Source organism: Rhea americana, unplaced genomic scaffold (genome assembly GCF_003343005.1).
Source record: "Rhea americana isolate MKP2758 unplaced genomic scaffold, rheAme1 scaffold_8, whole genome shotgun sequence".
Classification (NCBI taxonomy): domain Eukaryota; kingdom Metazoa; phylum Chordata; class Aves; order Rheiformes; family Rheidae; genus Rhea; species Rhea americana.
Genome location: NW_028186978.1, coordinates 5,845,179 through 5,866,467, shown reverse-complemented (window position 1 = coordinate 5,866,467; position 21,289 = coordinate 5,845,179). Strand labels below are relative to the sequence as shown.

Here is a 21,289-nt window from a genome sequence, read left to right as displayed (position 1 = left end):
GCCCCCTCGCCTCGCTGTGGGGGAGCGGGCCGCGGGGCGCCGTGGCCGCGGAGCTGGCGCCTGTTAGTTTACCTACAGGCCTCGGGTATTACCCTTGCCTTTTGCACAGACGTGCTGTGTTACCGGCCTGGCTGTCTGACTGCGGGAGCGGGAGGGTTTCCGAAACCTCCGCTCCGCTTGCGCCGAACCTCCGGGACACGCAGAAGCTGCTCTGCTGCTGCATCCGCGGCACTGCGGTCATTTATGCTCTTTGACAGAGTACAAATTCAATGTTAAACATTGCCAAATTAGGTAACTCGTGTGCTTGTTAATAATAATGCTGCTTTGTTCTCATACGGCATTTTCATCAATTAAAGGTGTTAAAAAGAGAGTGTCCCTGCTGTCGGCATTGTCATACTCTCATTGTCTCTATCTTTTGCTTGTAGTTGATAAAAGGCTCTGAGGGACGTGATATTTCCATACAAGAATCTCTTCCTGCTGGAGTAAGTCTTTTCCTTCTCACTCACTGGTCCTTCTGGAAAGATACAGTAAAGATGTGTGTTTCTACCAAAAGAACCTACTCAAGTTTGCAGTCTCAGTCGCCGATCCTAGCCGAGCCGGCGTGGATAGCCAAGGCGCTCCCGGACAGAGGCGCGGAGTTCGCCTCGTTTATGCCGGAGTTAAGGAATGCCTTGTCTCATCGCTCAGTTTGAACACACCCTTTTCCCGAGGAAGACGAAGCCCGGGCAAGGCAGCCCCCGCTGACGGACTGCCCGGTCACGCTCCCCTTCCGGGATACGGCCCCTGCATTCCCGTCTGCAGAACTGCCCGCCCCTCCGGGAAGAGCGGGCAGCGCGGCTTTGGTTTCCCCTACAGCCTCCGCTCCGCTGGTTAGGACACGGCCCGGGGGTGGAGGATGGGGGACTGGGAGCCATTTGTGTGGAAAGGGCATGGAGCTTGGGTCTCACGCTTCTTTACTGCACAGTCTGACTTCTAAATTATTGGTTGTTCTTTATTTTTTTCACCTCAGGCAGACCTATCATTTGCCAATAAGTACCATATTTTGCAACACTGCACAGAGGCAATAAAAGTTCTGTAAAGCTTCAGGGCACAGCTTTGGACCCTCTGAAACACCCTGCTTGGGAAAAACAGCTCTAGGTCAGGACAAAACAGATGAGGCAAGCCCACTGCTGGCCACATTTTAAATTAAAAGTGCAAATTCTGCTTTATTTTTTAAAGGCCCACTCAGTGTAGGCTGTGAATCTTTTTGCAGTGAGGAGTCAATAACCTAAATAACATGAGGAATGGGATTTCAGGTGTATCTTTTTCTTCGGCATCACCTTTTGACTAGATTAGTGGCTCCCTGCTCAGCRTATTGGCCAATCTGGACCTCATGCTGAGATACCACGCCTTTCCTTCTTACTCCATGTATTTAACTTGGAAGTGAGGTAAAACAAAGTTTTGCCACACTCATGTCCTGTGACAACAGAAACTTGACAATCATTCCTTCAGCTTAGCAAAACATAAAYGCTAAAATTTAGAGCTTGACAAATTCAGATTCAGAATGGATGTTTTCTAATAGTGAGGATATGTAACCACTGAAACCATCTGCAGAGACGGTCCATTTCTGGAAAGTTTTTCTAAAAGATAATTTTTAGTGCAAAAAGGAAATAATTAATGTAAATCCTCTGACCCRTGCTATAGAGGATGTCAAATCATATCACAGTAGTCTAGTTTGCATTTATAATTTATGATTTTCATATGTGTATTAATGCAAGATTTAATCTAAAATATTCCCTTAGTTARCTGCTGCAAGATACCTTAGCAGGGCATCCAGTGAGTTGAACAGCAGCATCAGCAAAGGATTGTTGCTATCCCTAATAATTTTCATGCTTTGCAAACTAGGTCAGGAGCCTCCCCATAGGATTCATCTCATTCTTCAGTCTTTCAGTTAAGTTCTTCTGTCTTATTTTGGAATCACAACTGAGAAGGCTACTGATAGGATTGATTAGTCACTGTTCCATTCAGCCAGAATTTGACATTTTAAACGCCATCACCTGCATAATAATTTAACTATAAGGAATTTATACTTATGAGAGCACTGCTTACTTTTAATATCTTGCCAGGATATATCTTTCCAGATCCTGATATTAACAGCCTGAATGGTGGAAGCATGCCCAGGAGGKCCAGGGAAGCATAATTCATACACACCTGCTTGAAAATAGGCATTTTTTAAAAGGTGTTTATAAGCTTTRGGCTGCAGACACGCATAGGATGGAGTTAATAACCTAGTGTTAAATCCTCAGAGTGTCTTAGTAGATGGACTCCAAAAGTCCTGTAAAATCAAAATGTTCTCAATTTTACCAATATGTTTTCCTATGTCTCCTAAAGATCTCCTTCGGTGTGCRCTCAGAGCTGGCCTGAGCAGCTCAGGTGCCCTACAGCTGAGTGGTCTGGTCCGGACCACGAGCAGTTCCTTTGCWGTGTGCTCTGATCCCCAGTGCGTGCTCCAGCGAAGTCTCCCCCAGCAGGACCAAGCTCCGCATGGTCTGAAGTGGTGAGACCACCTCRTTCATTAACGCTTGACTAACGAAAGCAGGAACCACTTCTGAAAAGAAGAGCTCAACGGCTGGAGCACGTACCACTGCAAGATCCGATTTCATCTTCTTTCCTCGCTGCGAAAGAGAGGGGAGAGGGCTCAGGCCCCTCTTGGCCTCRTGCCTGGAAACCATCTCGCTGCTGCGAGGAGGCGGCTGGCAGGGGCRCTCCTCACCTCTTTTGCAGCAAATCACAATTTACAAGAATTTGGGGGATGGGGGAAAGGGAAAGGAAGGAAAGACAGAGCAAGCGAGTGCACAAGGACATAACCTAGTCGTCAGAGCACCGATGTTGGAGGTGAGTGGAAAAGCAATCGAGGAACCCCAGATATTAAAGAAATTCCATGTATTTTATTTAGCGAGTGTGTAACGCCAGTGTAATTCCCTTGCAGACTCCGGCTGGATGTTAACTAGAGGCAGCTGTGTTTTTCCAACCACTTTGTGACACTGACATCAGACACGGATTCAACAAACACCAGTCATTGCCCATCGACCCCTCTTTTAATGTTTAACCCAGTGCAACCACGAGGCAACGCCACTCGTAACAGGGAAGCCTGAGCCGCTTGGCCGCAGTCCCGGAGCAAGGCACGCGAAGGCCCGGGAGACGTGCCCAGCTGGACGCGCAGCTGCAACCACCCTTTGCGTTTTGCTGCGTGCCAAAGGAAGGAGGTGCCGCGGGGAGACGTGGGACAGGGCCTGCGGGTTCCCCCCCCAGGCACGGACAGCTGCTGGTGGTTGTAACCCGTATGCCGGGTTAGGACGCCGGCGAGGACGTCGCCCGGCTGAGCGCCGATGCGCCTCGAGAGCCAACCGCAGCCGCCGCTGCTTCGAGCCGTGGTTACGAGCTGTCGTGAGAGACGGGCTGCGCCTTCTGCCCGGCACTCGCGCGCGCTCCTCTCCTCCCAGCGCGCCGGAGCTTCAACTTGGCTCCGCAGCCCGTCTCTTTCAGAGCCTAAATAGTTTATGATTAATCCAATATAGTATTTTTATTAGTGACAGCCAGCACACCAAACTGCTATTATCAGTAAAAAATTGTCCCAGGATGGAGTGATCTTTTTGGCCAGGGGCACTGCGTCTTTTTGTATAGGGCCCACAGCATCTGGACAATAACTTGGACCTGTGGGCACCGCCACGAAAGGCAAAGAGCCATGCAGGATTAAAAGGCTCCCAAAACCAAAGGAAGAGCAGCCTGAAACTTCCRATGAGAAAGTCCTTATAAATCCTATTCTTTAGTTCTTGCATGACACAGTTTTGTCTTCYAGTATATGACCTTCTTTTAATTAGATTATTTAAATCTGTCTCTCAGTACACACACAAATTATTCACACTTCCTCCTAGGCACGATTACATTTGAAGGCCTTATCTATTGTTTAATAAATACCTCTCTTTTTCCCTTCCAATATTCTTTTGAAAACCACCATACATTATACCAGACATCAAAGCTGTGCCTTCAGAAGCAGTGCTGTGGGCAGCAGAATTGCTTTTACAAATATGGAGCATACTAAATCTCCCAACAGGAGAGACACTTCAGGCATAACAACCANNNGAAAGAAAAGGAAGTCTTAAATGCTAAGAAATAATGCGGTAGAAGAATGGAAGTAAGAACAGTTAGATAAGGAACTGTTTTTCATCACAGCCCTATTGGAGAGAAATCGTTTTGTTGCAATACTTCTTTCAAGGGTTTTAATCAGCTGAGTTGTCCTATTGCCTTAACAGTTATTCACATAAGGTGAGGATTTGATTCACTCTTACAAAATAGCTAAAAGAAAACTTGGCTTAATCTCTTCCTCCTCCACAGTGAAGCCCAAAAGAAGTATACAACCAGGGGAGGTCAGAGGCAAGATGCACTTGTGATTCAAGTCGCAAGCTATGAAGTTTRATGAAATGGGAAAAATGCGTATTTGGATTTTCTATTTCATCTGTACGAAATTGAAATGGAAAACAAAGCTGCATGAAATCACTGGGAGAGTTGAAGAAACCAGATTTTTGCTCTTCAAAATAATGATAAAAAAAGTACATTTGTATACGTTGCATGCAGTCCTTGCTGCAGTATCCTGTCCTGTAAGGGCTTCTATAGATCATTTGCTTGCCAATCATACTCAATTTATCATTTATCGTTTCATCTCCAAGTTCTGCTGTTAACTGAGATATTGCATCTTTTCCAAGATTAATTTTTCATATCGAGGTAACAGTTGTGACCTTCAGAATGTCATAAAATGTTTTTTTGGTAGTCTACTTAAGAAACATTTTCTTGGCTCTAATATCTTTTCTTTGATTTTGAGGGTATTCTTAGTAAAGAGAAATTATTGACCATCGAGAATTTTAAAACAGTTAAGTCTTTGAAAACTGCACAGTCACAGAAAATGTATTTCTTTGTTTCAGTATTTGTAGCTTGCAGACCGTAAYGACAACCACCACACATGCAGATTTATTGTTTAAGCTTGCTACACGTCATTCTGATTAGAAATTATTGCTGTACTTTCAATCAATATTGTGTAAGATATTTTATCATTTCCATAAGAGCAAGAGTGAAATTTAAAAAAGTCAGTCAGACCTRTGATGAATTAATACTTTATTACAATTTAGTAAAATATGTTTCTTCCAGACATCCTTTTTAACTAGCACTGCTTTCTATACATCCTAATAAGGAAATGGAGAAGCCAGATTCTAATTATTATACTTCGTTACAAAGCATCTGCTATGGGGTTTGGCAATATTTGTGACAAAGATCAGATAACGCAGGTTCGACTGTTCTTCATGTATGAAATGGCCAAATCTTCAGTCAGTGTCAACCAGCATTACTTCCTGGCAACCTGTGGAGCTGGGCTGTTTTACAACACACAGGGATGCGCTCCTGTTCTTCCCTCACCTGAATTTCCACATTTCGCAGTGAATTGCACTGTACGCTGTTGACTGTTACCAAACAAGCAGGAGAAAAGCAGAAAGAGAAAAGAATTTAAGTTGTACATTTTTCTAAGGAACTCAGATCATGATAATGGAATAACACRTTGCAATGCTTTCTTGCATTTCTCCTCAAACATCGTATAAAGCATGTTTGAGGCAGAGTAATCTTTTCCACTTACCTGGCAGTCTCAGACAGCCAGGCCTCATTTGGCTCAATCCAGCAGAGTGAATTTAAATTTGTGTTTTTCTCATTTCCATTCTATGTGACTTTTCGTAACAGGCAGGTATAACCTTGCCAACCATTTTAACAAGTGTATTTATGAGCAAAGTTTGAAATAGGAAATTTAGCTTTAATTTAGGAGGCTTACTTATGCTTATAACCTCATGTTCTGGGAAAAGGTTAAATCTTGACAAGTGGGCATTAATGATTTCTGATTAAGAGCTTCTAAATTGAGCGGAATGCCTAAAGCACTTGAGATTTTGTTTCCGATTCCCTGCTGTTTATTACCGCTGTCTCTGGCTAGCTGCAGATTATTTGAAACCCTAGTGCTCCCGCGGCGTTCTCCCTTCCTCGTCCCCGGGGTTAACGCGGAAATGCCCAGCGCTGGGATCGGCGCGGCTGCAGAGGCCGGGCACCCCGCGGGCTCGGCGAGGGAAGCTGCGGGTCCCCCCGGCTTCCGCGCGCTGCCCCGATCCGCAGCAGCATCCCTCAGCACTCTGCCACCTCGCAGCACCGCTGGCGCGGGCTGAGCGGCCGCCAGGGAAAGTCACAGCCCTCCTAGCGGCGTCCGACCACCCACTCCTTCAACGCGGGCTGCTCCAGGCAGCATACAAAAAGCCCCAACGATTTCTTGCTTTATCAATATTACACAGTCCAACGCAGACGTACAGACTTTGGGATTTGAGTGTGTCACTGCAAAGAACTGGGGCTAGAAAATAATAGACTGTGAATCCCAGAAGTAATAGGATTTGATTAAAAATTAAGTAACATGATGGGTATGTTTGGCTTCAGATGTGTGTTGGTGATAGAAGTGTCTCAAAATGCTGATAATCATTCTGACTTGGTTGGGATACACAAAAAAGGCATGCATGCATTAGAAAAATTAGAACTTAAATTTTTAAAGTTTTAAAGGACATTGATTTTACTGAAACTTACTTTTAGAGCATTTCAAATGAGCTTAGAAATTGGTAGGTTGGTGCAATCCTACATCTTAGACAAAATCTAACAGTCAAAGACAAAAGGTTACTAATGTTTGCTATTTATTTTGTTAAGTCAATAAAAAGTGCATAGTACAAGCCCTTTATCCCAATCCAAGTACTCAGTAAAAGATTACTAGGAAACTGCAAATGGCACAGATTATTTTTGTTTGGCATAATTCAGACATTTTTAAACCACCAATTTACATTTGGTACATCACATCGTCACCTTCCTTTTTCAATACTGATCATTACAAGGCTAAGTGATCTGCAGACAATACATGAATACATATGATTTCTCATTTCAGAGTATAATAATTGTGTTAAGCATACTCTAAAAATACTATTGTTTCAACAAAGTTCTAAGCTAAAGTATAATTGTAAACTGTCCTCCGTACTTCCCAAGTTGCTACAATTTGTCTCTTAGTGAGCTTAAAACCCTTATTACACAATTAATCATATCCTGAAGCTTCACATCCCGCTAATCTTTTCCACACTTCTTTTCAAAATTTACCATAAACATCTGCAACCATGATACAATTATTTCATCGCAAACTACATCACTAAAGGCCAGATTTCTGCCACCCTTACTAAAGCTGCTACTAGTACATTATCTCAGAGTAGTCCCACAAACTTCAGTGCAACTACTTGATGAGTAAGGCACTATTTAACATGAATAAGAGTGGCAAAATACAGTCCTATAATTAGTTACTTTTACTTTCATTAAAGAGTGGTGATCTGAAGGTTATGTCCTGAAGAGAGTATCTCTGAATTTAAAAGGCATACATTTTGGTGTGGGATAGTGACCTGGCTCTTCAGTAAAACATTTTACAATAAAATGTTTCCAATGTTCTTCTTTTACATAGAAAATTTAAAACAGCAATTTACATGAGGAAAGCATACATGTATAAAATCACTGGGACAATTACTTAGAGGAATTTCAAGCAAAGACACCTTATTTAAACGTAAAAATCAACGTTTCTCTGAACAAAAAGTTCACTGGCCAAGACCGCTACAGCTGGGTGCACATAATAAGTTCTATAAATACCTACACAAATATTTAAGTAAAGCAAGAATGATCCTTAGAAGTGAGGAACATCTGCTGTAAATCTCACGGATTTCAACAGGACCAGGGACGGCTCCCTCTGCCCGAAATGAAGCCTTTTTTAGTTGGTTATTTAATCATTTAGAAAAGCTTGTTTTATGCATCCAATAGTGAAGAATTGTAGCCAAAAGTTCTTGGTGAAAAGGCCAGTGTAGTAGGTTATTCATGTTTTCTTCTTGGTTCAACAAAATGATTCCGTATTACTTACTCCGTTCAAAATGTTCAAAAAAATCCCCAATACAAATATACAAGGAAGGCAAAAAACAAGCACAGTCAGATTGCATGTCCCAGTGACGTCTTCACACAGTGTTTGTGGCCTGTACACCATTAGACATAGTAGGACAGATGCTCTCAATTTCTCGGCTGCAACTCCACCGCCTTACGTGGCATTGCACTGATGTGACTGAGAGCATCTGGCCCACTTTTCTTAATTTTTTTTTAACACGTGCTCCTACGTATTGCTTGGGAGCATACTGTTCCACAGAAATTCAATGGGCAATTATGTCAAATTACAGAAGCCTTTCTTCAGGTCTATGTTGTACCCTTACAAGGAGGCTTAGCTGACCTGTCATTTACCCTGAGGAGGAACATCCTGTGTCTATCAACCATGGGATCCAACGTAAGATTTTGTTAGAGCCCGTTAATACAAACCTTTATGCATGTGAACAGTTAGTCCCTTCAGCTCCATAACGAAAATCTTCATGAAATAAAGGTTTGTAGAGCAAGGCTTTGAATTCCCATATGCCTGTTCTACTGACCTTTAAAGAAAGAAGCTCCATGTTGGTAACATAAAAATGCTCTTTACATTATTCTCATCATTTTTTTTCAAATTAATCAAGAAAAATATACAGTGTCACTTTTCTGTACATCTTTAAAATGTCCTTAAATTAATGTACATAAAAAATTCATTCCCATTTGCTAAAATGGGAGATGTGCACAGATACGTGCACAGCCACACATACACAGAAACACAAATAAACACACCACACACACACAAATATTAGAGGGAAAATACATGCCCTATATGCCACCTGCAATTTTGTTATTCTACAACTGCAACCAGTAAATAAGGATGAAATGTTAAGAATTGCTGATAACATACAGGTGAAAATACCTGAACATCCAGCATGTATGGTATTTCAGAAGCTGGTAACCTGTTGGTATGATTTCATCCTCTCCATTATAGCATGGCTAAATATTTGTTAAGATACTAATTATTAAAAGGCTATATCCAGGACAGAAAATTCTACCAAGTTCTTGTCACTAGATTTCTCTTTTCATAAAATCTATAAGTAAACTAATTAGTTTTTGGAATAAATTGTTTTTGACAATATATTGAATAAGATATATCATTTATTAATGAAAAGATTAAGTTAATTTCATTTTTGGTGGTATAATCTCTTGTGTAAAGTTCCCAATATATATGCAAAGGCTTTGACAGTGGATTATCACATTCACTTCTTTGTACACATACACACGTACTTTAATTCTAGTGGACAATCCATACTTTTGCCAACAACCCTGAAAGCTATGTCAGTTATGTTAGTGGTCCGATGACCTGACTAAAAGCTGCTCTGAACTGAGGGCAAATACAAAATATTTTTTTTTTGACCACATCACTAAACCGATGATTGCAACCATAACATAACTCCCAAAAATACACTAGAGAAAAAATAGGGATTAATCTGAAGAACGATCAATAACCTTCCATTTTTATAGATGCACAGGGATTTTCACTTTCCTTCAATGAATACCAGAAACCACTGCAAAGAAATTAAGATCGCTGTAACAGAAAGAAGCTAAGTGGAACATCCACAGTTACAATAACAACCAAAAACCCCTGTAACGCCTTATCATTTAATCAAATTATCACCTACTAGAAATGGTAATTACATACAAAGCAAAAATTAACTTAAAATTTAAGTAGCTAAAAGCAGTTCATGAAGATAACTGCTGAATGATAATTCTGCTTTATGTGAATGAGAAAAGGAAACTGCACTGTATGGGGTTTAGGAATAATCTGGTCACTTCGTTCATTTGGTCGTGCAAGGTTTTAGCTGCTGAACTTTTCCAATACTGAAAGCTCTAGTCCACGGGTGGGGCTGGTGGTTCTTGTCCCTAGGGGAAGAAAGGAAAAGAAAAAAGCCCACGTAAGATTAGAAACAGTACTTCACATCAGAGGACTTAGCCATAAAAAAAAAAAAAAAATCTCAGAAGAGAAACAGTGCTTTCGTTTAAGATCTTTCACTGTCTCTTTCAATACTCAGAGTACATGAGCATCAAATGACAATACTGTTTTCCTGCCTCAACAGGGGCTTTTCCAGCATCCCATATCTAGGACAAAGATGCTCTTCCCACAGTTTCATACCATGATTTTTCCACAAAACCTGTGATTTTTTTCCCTTATATTGAAGAAGATTGTTCCAACCAGAGAAAATATAGAAAAAAACCAATTCTTAATTTTCTTAATTAAGAAAAGAAAAAGACCATAACAAAGTCTCTAGTAAAAACAATTAAATTTAGATTTTTGCAGAGTCTCTCTGCAGTGCACTTGAAGACACACTTACACTGTGTGGACTGCTTGGCTTTCCAGCTGCATTGGATCCTCTCAGATTACTAGGCCTCAGTAAGAACAAGACAAGTGCAATCACCACCCAGGCCATCATGATCATGGCAAAGCTGATGCCAGTGTCACTGGAGGAATTTGGTCCTGGTACTATAGGCAAGGAAAACTCAAGTTATAACACAAAGTGATAGCAGAGGTCTTTTCCCAAAATGAAAACAGAAGTATAACAAAAATCTCAGGCAAATCTAATACCGTTTTGTCAATCAAATTTTCTTACTTGTCTTTTGGCTTTAAGACAAATAATTTTTTATTAATGCTACATCATTTTTATCATGTTTCCTTTCCCTCTGAAAAGAGAAAATTTATTTCACAAGATTTCATTGAAATTCTCAGAATTTTCAGGAATATTTCTTAGTTCATATCAACTCTCAGAGAACTGGAGATGATGAATACACACAATTTACTGAAGTGTTGAATTTTATGAAATCAAACTCAGTGCAATAAACCTCAGCAACATAGTAATATGGGGAAAAATCCCCATGTGTACACTGGTATTTGTTTTTTTCCCCTCCCACAGATATAAAAATAAGACTGAAATCTCTAACAGGGGAAATCATAAGTCAGTATCATGCTCTGATAAGCCAATAGCAGTGCAAATCCTACACGATGTGCATGTACACTAGGCTACTTTCAGAACATGGCAGACGCGTCAGGGCGCAGCGAGACATTATCTGCAGCGAGTAGCAAGGCCTAATTCTCTGTGGCAACATCCGAATGTTTGTGCTCCTTGATGTATCCCCTGATCCTTGTTCCTGGACTATCCAGGCTGGGGACCTGGTTGACCCCTGGCGCGTGGAACAGGGAACTATGCCTGGGTCCTGCAGTACAAACCCAAGTACATTTTTAATCCAAGTTAAAAGAACATCAGCATCAGTTCTCTCTGATCCACGTGCAAAAATCTGACTCCACTAGCTAGGAGCTCGTGGTATTAGAGACAATAGCTTAAACTCTGTCGTTAGCTCAAAGAGAACATGCTAATTCTAGCAAGATGAGCAAACTAATGCTTACAATTTTGTTAGCTAATATAAGCAGCTATCTAAGTTATTTATTGAGGATTGTTCAAACAAGTGTCAGATATTCTAGATCTCCATGACTGGCCATCTAGATCATGTGGAATTTCTAACAGCATCAAGGAAATCAAATCTGTTAGAAGGAAAAGCAAAATGCTGATGAGACATATGAAAAAAGCAAAGCCAAAGAACAATATACAAATTTTACAACCCATTTCCAAAAATAATGGCTGAGACTTCAGAGCATGGAAATAAAACTGAGAAAATCCCCCAACACTGGAGATAGCTGGTTAGTCTTTTTGGATGAAGAAAGTCTTGCAAAAACCGAAGCATTTGAAAACATCGATATTTTCCCCTCTGGAACATTATTTCAAACAATCAAATTATAACTAATGTTGTCAACTGAAGTGTAAACCAATATATAGCTAACCACCAATGGTACTTATGTGGCTGCATTTACAATAGTATGTAAGCGCCTAACAGCATTCACTGTATTTATTCACACAGTAGAGCAATACTATTAGTCTCTAGTAGACCATATAGCTTGACTGATACACAGGAAACCTGTGGGAGAGCACAGAACTCAACCTGATTCTTGTGATTAGCATCTTCATCTACTAAGGCAGCTTTCCTTTTGTGATGCCAATAAAACAAGTAATATTCTAGTCTATAAAATTATTAAAATTAAAGCACTTTATTTAAAATTGTATAAGGCCAATTTTCTTCTCTTGCTTCCTGAAAATACACTTTCTGAATCCAACAGAAAACTGCTACTGACTTTAAGTGTTAAAAGTTTGTTTTCAAAGCCAATTAGTATAATGCTATAATGAATTAACCTTCAGAACAAGAAGGGCTACTCTATTTTATTATTGAAGTTGAAAACTTCAATGTCTGCGGAAATTCCACGTGGAGACGTATTCATCAGATTTTTCAGTTGTCTCATCGAGTCATTCGGATCATCTCATTACAGAGTCGAGCCTGGATTAGTTCAATATTGTTTGGAAGTTGTTATGATTTAACATTAGTTCGTTAATCTATACTCAGTAAACTGCTGGTGTCAGTCATTTCATTTGCAGGTTAATGTTGATATCAGAGAACCATTCTCAACCCTCTCATGCTGGGTAGCATTTTTAATCAAAGCTCATCTATGAAAGTGGTTTCTTCAAAATGCAGCTAAGACACAGCAGTGGGGCCCTGTGGGGAAGCTTACAGCTATTTCATTCACAATACAGCTGTTCTGTGAATAAGACCTTCACGAGGCAAAACTGTTGGACTGACATCCTTTGCCAACATTACATGCACTCAAAAATGTCAAAGAAGTAAAATAAAAATGCATAATGAAAGCTCAGACTTTTCACAGCACCAGGGAGACCATTAATGCTTTATAAGCAAACAAAACTGACAGACCTCCATCTTCTGAATGTCCAAAATAGAGACATTTCTAAACTCAAGAAGTTGCTAATATAGAGCAATTATAATAAAATGTATATTCAATTACAAACTGGCATTTATTTTAGAGAGAGCTATACAAGCTGCTGTGCATGAGGTGAAGGTATATTGGAAACTAAGTAAATGAAAATGTTATAGTTTTTAAATCATTAAATTCTAACATAAAACTGATTTGGAACTGCATATGCAATTACACAGGTAAGAGTTTAGACCTGCAATCTCATTGTGTTGAAGGAAGCTAGTAATACATCAGCACGATGCATCAGCACTTAAAAACTTGGATGACCTTATATACTCAATCCAGTAAACCAGCATATAATTTGGCATGAAAAGAACAACTGCTTTATTTAGGGGATTCCAGAGGGCACTAATAGCCAGCCTGAGACTACTTCCAGCAGCACTTCAGACAGCCTTAGGTACCTACTCTGGCACATATGATGAGAACACTGAAAATTCAGATAACCTATCATGCTGGATTCCCAAGAAATAGAGAGAAGTAAGGAATAGTCAGGCTACCTTCTGGAAGCGCTTGGAGTTTTGCTGAACCACAGCACATGTAGGGGCCACGTTTACACAAGACTTAGGGTAAGTAAATGCTGCTAGGTCAGGTCATGCTACGGGCCAAAGAAGGAAGCATAAGGAATCACAAAGGGAAACCACAGGCACTCCTACCAAATGCAACTGCTATCTAGCCTGAGTTGTAATACAGCTTGGATGGAGTCAAGCATGCCGAAACATACTCTAGACTAAGTTAAGGATGGCAACAGATGAGTTAACACAGCCCAGTCCTGCACCACCTACTCAAAGCATGCCAGATTCTGAAACAGTCACAACACTGTTCATACCATTCAAGAAGCGTTAAACTCGCTTCTTTTACAAATGACCATGTGTTTTAAAAAGGATGTGAGATATTTCAAAATCTGCTACTTTAATCTCTTAACGTAAGGAGAAGAGGATACGCAAAGTCTCACATAGCTGGGGTAAATCACACTTTTCCAAGCCTTGCATCATGAAACACGAGAACAGACAAGAAGCTGTTATAGGTACTGAGAGCAATAATCTGCAGAAAAAACAAATCTTTCACTACAAAGAGCTCCATCACAGAGATGACAAAATAATCAGCTGAGACCAGCTTATGGATGGAGAACAGTTGACTAAAGCTGAAACTAAGCAGGAATGTAATTCATGTTCATGGGTAGAAGAAAACAGAAGAAACGAAAGAAAACTTTTAGTCCACATCCACAGTGGTTTCTCCTATAATCAATATTTTTGCAGGTAATTCAGCAGGTTTTTTTTGATTCCTTGTAGATATAAGTTTGTCCTACGAAAGCACCAGTGGATGATATCCTCTAATTTTTCCAGGTGGCTAAGAAATTGTCCCATCCTGGCCTCAAAGATGAATTTCCTTGCCATTCTCCACCTCAATTACTGCAAAATCTGGTTTTAATCTTCAGTGCTTTGGAGATACAAACTACTACAGAATGTAATCTCTGTCACTGAGCCCAATGAAACTCTAAATCTCTAACCTGGCTGTCCACAGGACACTGAATTCAGTTCAGTATCATTATTTTCAAAGTAGCTGGTTGTTTGGACTCAGAATACCTATATACCCATGATATTCTGACTGAAGCCTGTGGGCAGTTCTGCCCCTCAAGTTACCTGGAACTTTTTACCATACCTGAATTATCTCTGTACAGGAAAAGACTTTATGAGGGGGCTCTCTGAGACTGTGGGATGAACTCCAACAGAAGCTAACGACTATGGTGAATCCTCTTCGTTGGTCCAGGTACAAAACATAAATACTTGTCTTGCCTTCTCCTAGAGAAACAGAGAGTGATAGGTGCTTTTYGTAGCTGCAAAAGAACATCAGGCCACATAAACTAGTCTTCTCCCAGAGAGACTGGAAGAGGAAAGACATTTTACGTGTCAGACGTTTGCCATTTCATTAAATGATCTACTAGAAGGCAGTCAAAGCTACTAAAATGATGAGGTTGGTAAAAATCATTTCTGAAGACTGAAAGTCAGCCACTGTGCAAGTGAAATCTTAAGAATATGAACATTAAAATAAATAAATGCCCTTGTAAAGTATGTCTTACATGAACCTAGTTCTCCTTCTAAAGTGCTGTTTTTCATTTCTCTGAATTCAGAATGAGGGTTGTACTCTAAAGAGGAAAGACTGCCTTTCTTTTATGCAAAAGTGTATTATTCCAGGAGGTGTTTGTTGTATCCTAGCACRACGGATAGATCTCCTTTGGATCTTCAGATTTCTACTGTTTAATATCTGCATGCAGAAAGGCAAAAATATGCTCTGACATGTGTCCTCTTTCCAAGGTGTTTTTAGCCTTTCCTGATCCCTGCTAAAAAAGCAGGAAACACTATGAAGAGAGAAGTGTTTTACAGATGAATCAACAGGGAAAACAAAGAGCCTGTGAGTAGATAATCCCTCAAAGCTGACCTTCTCAAAGGCACGGACAGGGAAACTGAGGAGAGCCAAAAGGACTGGAGCACAAGGAGGAGGAAGGAATTTACCAGAAAAGGGAGGGAAGAGCTGGCAGACATTTTGTGCTGTTAGGTTATGCTGCTGTGACTCTCCTACATAAGTATGACCCAAGGTGAATCACGCATTCATTTTAAAATACATAAAAAGCTGGAAGTAGGGCAGACAATATTTAAGACAATCATCTGTGACTGTTAATATTACAAACTACTAGCACATTAAAAAAAGTAGAGTTGAAAATATGAATGTAGTAAATCCAGGTCAGACTATCTGGGAGTTGCTAGAATATAGAGAAAAAATTCAGGCGGTGCCCCCTAAATCCCTTCCACATGGTAGGCTGACTTGCAAGGGCCACGAGCCATGAGAGTAGCTCAGTACCAGCTGGGGATCCTCCCTGTGCTGGATGAACTGCTGGTGTTGCAATATGAACACATTTCAGAGAAATCCTCCTAACTCTGCTACCTTATATTTGCACTAGACAGAATTCAGAAAAGAATTACCACTTTTATTCCTCCTTCTAATGGAAAGTATAAGATCTTCTGATGTGTTTCACATAAAGAATCCCAACAGGATATTAAGTGTGTTGCATATTTAAAACCTTCAGTCTTATTTCTCCAAGGCACTCACTGAAACAGAAGGAACAGTCATCAAAATAAGTGCTTTACAGGCACAGCAGATATTTTGAGGGAGAATCAGCAGTGGAACAGCCATCAAGCATAAGTGCCCAAAGCCCTCTGAAGTGGTGCTCGTATGCTCCTGTATGTAGGAATACAAATCTAAAAACACTGGTCCTGACCTGAGTGGGAAACTCTCATCACTGTAGTTACTATAATAGAATGGTGCGAACAACAGTGAAAAAGAAATTAGAGATAGTATCTCTATTACTAAATATGCAAGAGAGCACCCTATACATAATTTGATGCTACTGTTTTGATCTAGCTCCAAAAATCTAAATACATTCTGAAATGAGGAGTTGAAGAAATGAAGTAATACTCAGGAAKAATCAACGTAGGGTGTTTCTGAGAACTTCCAGCTGGTAGCAACAGCATAACACATGATGCTGCTGTGACACCGACTGAACCACAACCCTGATGTTTCCCCAAACAAAACCACACATATCTCATCAGCTATTTCGCAACTTTGTAACTTAAGAATTTGCGTATGACAACATTCCCAGCTGTATTTCCAAAGGAAAAGCAAATCCTGGGAATGAGCAAATGGGTGGGAGTAAAATAAGATTTCTCATATCGAAAGCCTGAAATGACAAAACAAAGTGCACAAATAAAAGGCAAAGGAGCTGCAGGCCCAAGGGAAGAGGATATCCACCTAAAATATTAGCTCATCATAATATAGCTAAAGAGAACAGAAATAAAGGAATGGACCGGAGAGTGGAGGTGCAATTTTCATGGAGCTAGGCCCAGAATATAATCTTTCTCTGAAAATGTCTTTGTAAGCTTTCTGAGGCTCAATCTTTTTTATTTTTGCCTTTGGCTCCTGGGAGTCTTACACTGCTCAAGTTAATCCAACCACAGAATCACAGAAGCATCACAGAATAATCAGACAAAGAGGCAGTCGGAGTATTACTGCATCAGCATAAAAATACCTTTGCTGGAACTAAATTTAAGGCAATATAATAATATAGGAGTAGATCTACTCTATAATTTTTGCTTTGGTTTTCGAAACAAACCACTGGTTTAGAACAATCGCTGCCAAATTGCTTGCATCTGCACACAGAGTTATTGCAAGGATTTCTTTCATGATGGAAAGCTATTTGCCACAAACCATCCACACTTCTACTGTACTATGGCTTGGTAGCATGAAAGCTATCACAAAAGCTTTGTACCCATAAAAATAGAGCTTACTCATTTGTATGGTCTTCAGCCTCCAAACTTCCTAAATATTGATGAACCAAGACTTCCAAGGCTTGAGTGACAATGATATATACTACTACTTGGTTTTTACTGTGGCCTACAGCTCAGAAGGCTGCATGGCCTGTCTGTGTCTACTTCATACACAGGAAATATTTTGTCTGCTGTCACCTGCCTCTTTCCCACATCTGCATGTGTGTGATTCAAGAGAAAACTAGACATAGAGGTCTAAGGTYTTGGAGACTAAAAAAGTCCACTCTAGAATAGCTGCATTTGGGAGAGCAGGGATGCTGGAAATCTCAAACACACAGCATAGCTTGGAAAGCCCATAAGGGAAGAGCAGAACTACCAGCATGGTTTTGGCACATACGCTTCCAACTATTTTTTCTGTGAATATCTGGAAAAGATCATAGCTTTATCCCTTCAGCCCACTATGACAATGAAACTGGGACTATTTCACACTGGGAAGAAGGCATAGTGTGAGTACAAGCTAGCTGCCCAGCTCTGAACAGGATTTACTGGGGACTGAAAAGGGAGGAACATGGGAGGAAGTGAAGACATGCACTCTGCCCACCATCCTGGAAACCCTAACTGTGCTGCTTGTGGCCTTGTAGAAGACATGAGCACCAGAAGCTCTTTCTTCCAGGAACTCTGCTCAGGTACTGCCCACTCCCTTGGAGGCTTACAGTAATCCTAATGCAGGCTAATTGAGTGAGTTCATATGCTCAGTTGGTAAAGCAATACAGGAAAAACAGATCCACTTAATTTTTACTTATAAGCATTTGGCAATGTTCCCTCTAGACCATGAAAAGTGTAAACAGCATGCCTCAGGGCATGCTTACATTACTGCAGAACCTCTGCACAGCTATACTTCCTTGCAGGAACCAGTAACATTTGATTATCCTAGTAATCCTCAYTCCTTGGGATTTTTTTTATATGTTCTAGAGAAAATTCAAGGAAGTGTGCACCTCAGTACTCTGCTGCATTAACTATGCAGCTACCAAGTCAGACAGAAATGCAGCCACAGCGTATGTCAGCTTATCAACTAGTGCTGATGGGGAATCTCCTCTTCCTAGCAGCAGAGTAGGGGGTTCACAATTAAGTTAGTCAGCCCCAGCTGTGAACATGGGCACAGGGGATCTGTGCTGACTTCCCAGAATCTCCAATCTTTACTGGTTAGGCTTCCATGAAAGCTGGGSGACAAATAAAGCCCCCCTCCAAATTCTCTCTTTGGGAAAAAAATGAAATAATTTTTACTTGAAGGTTAATGCTAACATTCAGCAAAGTTTGGGACCTGATCAAGGGTGGTTCTGGTATACTGACACCTCTAGTTTGCTCATTACTGCCCTTTTCATGCAACGCTTCAAATATACAAAGGTTAGTTTGAGTCACTGGTGCTCAGAAATTACCTCCCCCACACAATGACTTCAGTAGTGTAATCTTTCATTTAATTTAATACGGTCATATGGTGTTAAATCAACTGCTGAATTTCAAAGACCAGTCAAACTGTATTTTAATTACTGCTCTTTATTTTACTTCCACACATCTGATCCCCATAGTTACTCACATTCCTGAAGGCATTCTGTGTCTGTGCAGTATGACTGTGACTGTCTCAGCTGAAACAGAAAAAATGAAAGGCACTACAATTAGCAGCAAGCCTTGGTTAAACTTCTGTTAAAATCGTTATTTAGTATACTATCAGAGTATAAGTTCAAGATAAGCAAGACTGTAACCAATCTTTACTGCATCACATTTGACTTACGATGTAGGAAAAAAAACCTCAGGTATTGAGGAGGTTTCTGAACCCTATTTATATAGTAATGTCAAATTATCTGACCAAAACACTATTGCTTCCACAAAGGTTGCAGCCACGGACTGCTTTTTTAAATTCAAGTTAAAAATTTATAGAGATACAGACACCACTAGAAACAGATACACTGTCCACCCACATATACATTTGGGAATTTATAGTGGGTAGTTGTTACTGCTATTATTTAAATCAAGTATCACTATAATACTCTGTGATTATGTGATAACAAACGATCAGGCTTTGATAATGATTATGCACAAAGGAACAGAATTAAAGTTTCACAATTAAACTCAGCAATTACTATTTTTCCACCTAAGACCCTTTGTAAAAGCAGGTTTTAAAATGCATTTTACTGTTTTTTTTCCTTTATGTTAGAACACTTTTACTACGTTTAATGGCAATGTATTTGCATTTACAGACTAAGTAAGCTTGCTAATTGTGAGAAAAGTCACCACTGGATATCCTGCATATCAGTATATCTATTTTATAGATGATAAAGTCAAAAACCCAAAGACATATAATATTCTTTATGAGTTGCAGAGAGGTTAAATGGATGAGATTCAGTTTGTTTTATTATGGAAGTAGGTTGTACTTCCTGCTTGGGTAAAATGGGCTGTTTATGCTGATTAATAATCAAAATTGTAAAAAGTACTGAATTGTTACGATGTCTTGGTTAGAACTGCCATTTGTTTTATGACAAGTTTCATGTCACAGCAGTGTTAAAACTCCCAACACTTCTTATCACAACAGGCTGACCTGTTTATTATCAGTGTAAATACACAAAGTAGAAAGATGCTCCTTAGGAAAGAAATGCATGAGTAATTTGTGCAAACCCCTTGTATTGGCACAGCTGATATACTTATTTGCTGTATATATTCATAACATACAAAGCCCAACAAGCTGCAGAGACCAACAAAGAAACAGCTGAACAACTGAAGGAGGAGATGCTTTTATCTGGAAAATTTTATACTTCTTTCTTTACATCTTTATACGACCATAAGCGTAACACAGGTTGACTTGCATTTAACGTCTAGTTATGGTTAGTGCTCATACAGCTTACCTTGCCTGCACAGAAGGCAACACTGCCTAGAGGTGTTCTAACCATGATATTATTTATCTTACCGTATCTTACCATAATCAAATGCAACTCTTTAAAACTATGCAATTAACATTTCTATAAAAGCCAGCTCAGAAAGGGTGCATGTTATTAACAGAAAGGTTGTTAATATCTTGTTCCTCCACCTGCCTACCACATTAGCTTCCATTACCACAAAGGTAGCTTCAACCACAAAACAAACGTTAGAGCTCAAGCTTTAACTGAAAGGAGCATGTTAAACACCAGAGAAGCTTGTTCAACAACAACAGAAAGACGCTCTGGCTACCACTATGCCTTTTTGCGAAGAGCAGTCTGAGCGATGATCATGATCACACCATGCTTCTTCGTTCATCTGCCTCTTGACCTTCCCTCACGAAAAGCCTGAACAGCATCTGTCTAGAAATGCCTGTTGATGCAGTAGGCCACCCTAGTAAGGCACAGAAATATTAAATCCCTGAGATTTTGTATGTCCACAAGGTTTTGCTTAAAGCTTGTTGTCTGTAAGATACTGAGTTTTATCTCATGTCATCCTTGGTGGCTTCTTGAAAGACAAGGCTTTGAGATTCTTGAACGAAAAGCGCTACTGGGAACACCAGTGACAGAAATGTATCAGTAAGTAAGCAGTCTTAGGAAGAATACCATCAGGAGTAGCTCTACAGATCTCTGCTGAAAAATGCTGTTATATGAGATGATATCCTGACAATATGAAAAAAGTTTGCTTATTTATGGAGGAACAGCGTACAGAAGAACCTTTACAAAGTACTGAGTCATCAGATGACGCGGCTGTGCTTTTTAGGGGTCCTGAACATCAAATATTCCATTATTTTTACTAGGATTTAGAAGCTAACTGTATGAGGCAGGTTTGGAAACCTCAACTTACATTGTGAAATGGGTACTTGCAAGAGAAAAGTGTGAAAAAAGCATTCTCAATTCATAAGTCATATGAATTTCGCCTAAATCAAAAGAAGTAATCATATAACTATGCAGATTTACAGAGCTCCACCTATAAGCATTACACTTCACAGTTTCTGCTATAATCATATCTAGTAATAAAGATATTTCTTAGAAAGTGTTCTGGTTAATTTCAAAATTTCTTATTACAACCACTTGTGCTGCAAGAAGATTTGCTCAGCACACAACCCTACCCATTG

The 21,289-nt window shown here is 40.0% G+C and overlaps 2 protein-coding genes across 2 annotated transcripts in view; both read right to left on the bottom strand.

Moving 5' to 3' along the window:
- The window catches only part of UGDH (UDP-glucose 6-dehydrogenase), a 15,160-nt gene extending 14,919 nt beyond the window's left edge, over positions 1–241 (bottom strand). The window contains 1 exon segment of the mRNA XM_085322847.1: positions 93–241. Coding sequence (XP_085178973.1) covers positions 93–241 — 149 coding nt within the window.
- A 6,482-nt stretch (positions 242–6,723) lies between these two features.
- Positions 6,724–21,289, bottom strand: part of SMIM14 (small integral membrane protein 14) — a 41,518-nt gene continuing 26,952 nt past the window's right edge. Inside the window, exons 3-5 of the mRNA XM_085322720.1 lie at positions 18,800–18,848; positions 10,350–10,498; positions 6,724–9,900 (exon numbers count right to left, since the gene is read on the bottom strand). Coding sequence (XP_085178846.1) covers positions 9,868–9,900; positions 10,350–10,498; positions 18,800–18,848 — 231 coding nt within the window. The 3' untranslated portion in view covers positions 6,724–9,867. The remainder of the gene's footprint in view (positions 9,901–10,349; positions 10,499–18,799; positions 18,849–21,289) is intronic.